The 2,500-nt window shown below is 33.9% G+C and overlaps 1 protein-coding gene across 1 annotated transcript in view; it reads right to left on the bottom strand.

Moving 5' to 3' along the window:
* LOC138860776 (enoyl-CoA delta isomerase 2-like) overlaps window positions 1–2,161 on the bottom strand; it is a 2,479-nt gene extending 318 nt beyond the window's left edge. Inside the window, exons 1-5 of the mRNA XM_070119099.1 lie at window positions 1,737–2,161; window positions 1,286–1,443; window positions 1,033–1,150; window positions 631–750; window positions 274–444 (exon numbers count right to left, since the gene is read on the bottom strand). Coding sequence (XP_069975200.1) covers window positions 274–444; window positions 631–750; window positions 1,033–1,150; window positions 1,286–1,443; window positions 1,737–1,913 — 744 coding nt within the window. The 5' untranslated portion in view covers window positions 1,914–2,161. The remainder of the gene's footprint in view (window positions 1–273; window positions 445–630; window positions 751–1,032; window positions 1,151–1,285; window positions 1,444–1,736) is intronic.
* Between the last annotated feature and the right edge of the window lie 339 nt (window positions 2,162–2,500).

The raw sequence follows: 2,500 nt of genomic DNA, 5'->3' as shown, positions 1-2,500 counted from the left end.
AGCTGGTAAATAGCTTGTAATAGATGGTACTTGGTTCTGTGAAGGTAAGCTATCACTCAGCAGTTTCTTGCAATTTTTTGCACATAAGGGTTATGACATTTATTTGACAGCCTAGTAGGTGGTGGATCTTTTCAGGTGGTAACTAGTGACATGTAGTATAGTTATTCATGTCTAATTATTTATGCACTCTATTTTTTGTATTATAATGATAAAAATAAACAATAAACTTGGACTTGCACAACAGAAATATAAAAGATCTTGAAATATTCCTACCTTATGTAAGGCTTCCTTGTGAATATCACGAGTTAATGCCTTTGAATACACAAGGGACTTCAGTGGCAGCTTGGCCATTGACTGTAATCTCTGCTGTACTTCTTGGTGAAATGTTGCATCTGGGAAGACTTCAGTCACTAAGCCTACCTTGTATGCTTCTGCAGCTGAAAACTGTCCGCAACAAAATACATGAACAATAATACAAACATATTTTCTCTTCTAACTATTCCATTAAAAACTGTTAGAAAAAATATATCATATCACTATCAAACTTAAAAGATGAGCATTTCTTTATAAACATATATAACAATCCATTGAGAGACTCTTCTACAGAAACCTATCACTTCTCCTGTTTACCCTTTTGTTAAACAACAACATTTCTGTAGTTTGTCCTGGACCCATAATCTTCGGGAAGGTATATGTAGAGCAGCCTTCAGCAGTGATGCCCAGTGCCGAGAAGGGTGTGAAGAAGACAGCCTGTGGAGATGAATGCTATTTTGACAACCTTCTACAACAGAAGGCATATTTTTAAATCATCTTTGTTATTAAATCATCTGGAACTTTGGAAGCTGAAATATTTGTGATTCCTGAACTTTATACACTTGATGCAAGTTTAATGTTGTAATATATTAAAGCATTAACATTTAGTTATGTAAATATATACTCACATGCTCACTTTCTATTTTCCTAAACTTTTAGATTTGCCTAATGATATAAATAAATAAATTAATAAAAAATTAAAAAAAAATCTATAATTACCTTTTCTGTGGCATAAACAGCATCGTAAAGTGGCAGCAAGCTAGAGCCTGCACCAACAGCTGCTCCATTGACCACAGCCACAAGAGGTTTTGGAAAATCAACAAAAGCTCCCATGTATCTGCAATATAAGACAAATGTAGCTTTATTTGTGTCTAGGATCTAGTGCCAAAAAAATCTTTAGTTTTCTGTTTTTTCTCCTTCTTTTTAAAAACTTCTTTCACATAGTACAATACTGCATGAAAACCATATTTACCTGATGAGAAGGTCCCTTATTTGAGCCATAGTCAAAGTTCGAAAGTTACTCTTATCGTTCCCTGCCGTGAACACATTTCCAGAACCTGTTGTCACTGTGATAATGGTATTGGGATCATCAGCAGCCTCTTGCAAGGCAATAACAGTTTCATCAAACATCTGCATGGATATAACATAAAGTATGTATAAATTATAAAGAATGGAGAGACTTACAAGTTGAATCTGGACTGCACTAAATTTATTAATTACTAAAACATACTTTCTGAAGAGCCCATGACACAGGAGAAAAATATTTTCCTTTAGGATATCTTAGGACATAGTAATCAGTACTGACCAGGGGAAAAAAATTTCATAGCTCAACATTTCTTAAAAGGTGTAATACTCCGGTCTACAAACGCATCTAAAACAATGTGAGTATAATAAAAAATAAAAAATAACTAAAAAATAACAACCTTCTCATTAAGTGCATTCTTCTTCTCAGGCCTGTTGAAGGTGATAGTCCTGACACCTTCATGGAGTGTGACAAGGAGGTGTTCATAGCGAGAGCTGTCTGCTGTGGGGACTCCAGGAGGGGCGCTGGACATCCACCTGGTCGAGTGCTGCAGAAGAGTGTGGTTATCCTTATCCATAATCTTGGACTTCAATTCCCAGGTGTATGAGGGCAGCAATCTTGCTGCAATTTGGGCATGGTGTACCCTCCTGAAATGGATATGTATTTAGTGCTTTGAGTTATACTTGAATAATAACAGATACTCATTGTGTGTAGAAGTAATTGTATATGTGTTTAGACTAAGAGGGACCTGGAAACAAATATGATATTCTACATGGAACTGAAACTTTCAATACATTCACAGACGGCCAAAATGAGCCCCTAATCTATTCCTACTGCAAATCATTATTTAATTTGCTTTATAATTTGTTCTGGCTACTTAGAGATATCTTGATAAATTGTATTGATAAATAAAACTTAATTATGAACACTAGAAAGAACTGAAAAGTCTCGATATGATATAATCATACACCATTGGCTTTCCTTCTGTAAACTCAAAAAAATAAAGTAATATCACATTAAACTCAGTAACAGAATATAACAATGTAATATGAAATGTTATAATATAACATGATAAGAACATACCATGACATAATGTTCACCTAATAGAATAAAATATAATATAAAGCAACATAACATACAAAAATATATTTTTAAAAAAAATAA

Source organism: Penaeus vannamei, chromosome 43 (genome assembly GCF_042767895.1).
Source record: "Penaeus vannamei isolate JL-2024 chromosome 43, ASM4276789v1, whole genome shotgun sequence".
Classification (NCBI taxonomy): domain Eukaryota; kingdom Metazoa; phylum Arthropoda; class Malacostraca; order Decapoda; family Penaeidae; genus Penaeus; species Penaeus vannamei.
This window is presented reverse-complemented; position numbering and strand designations above follow the sequence as displayed.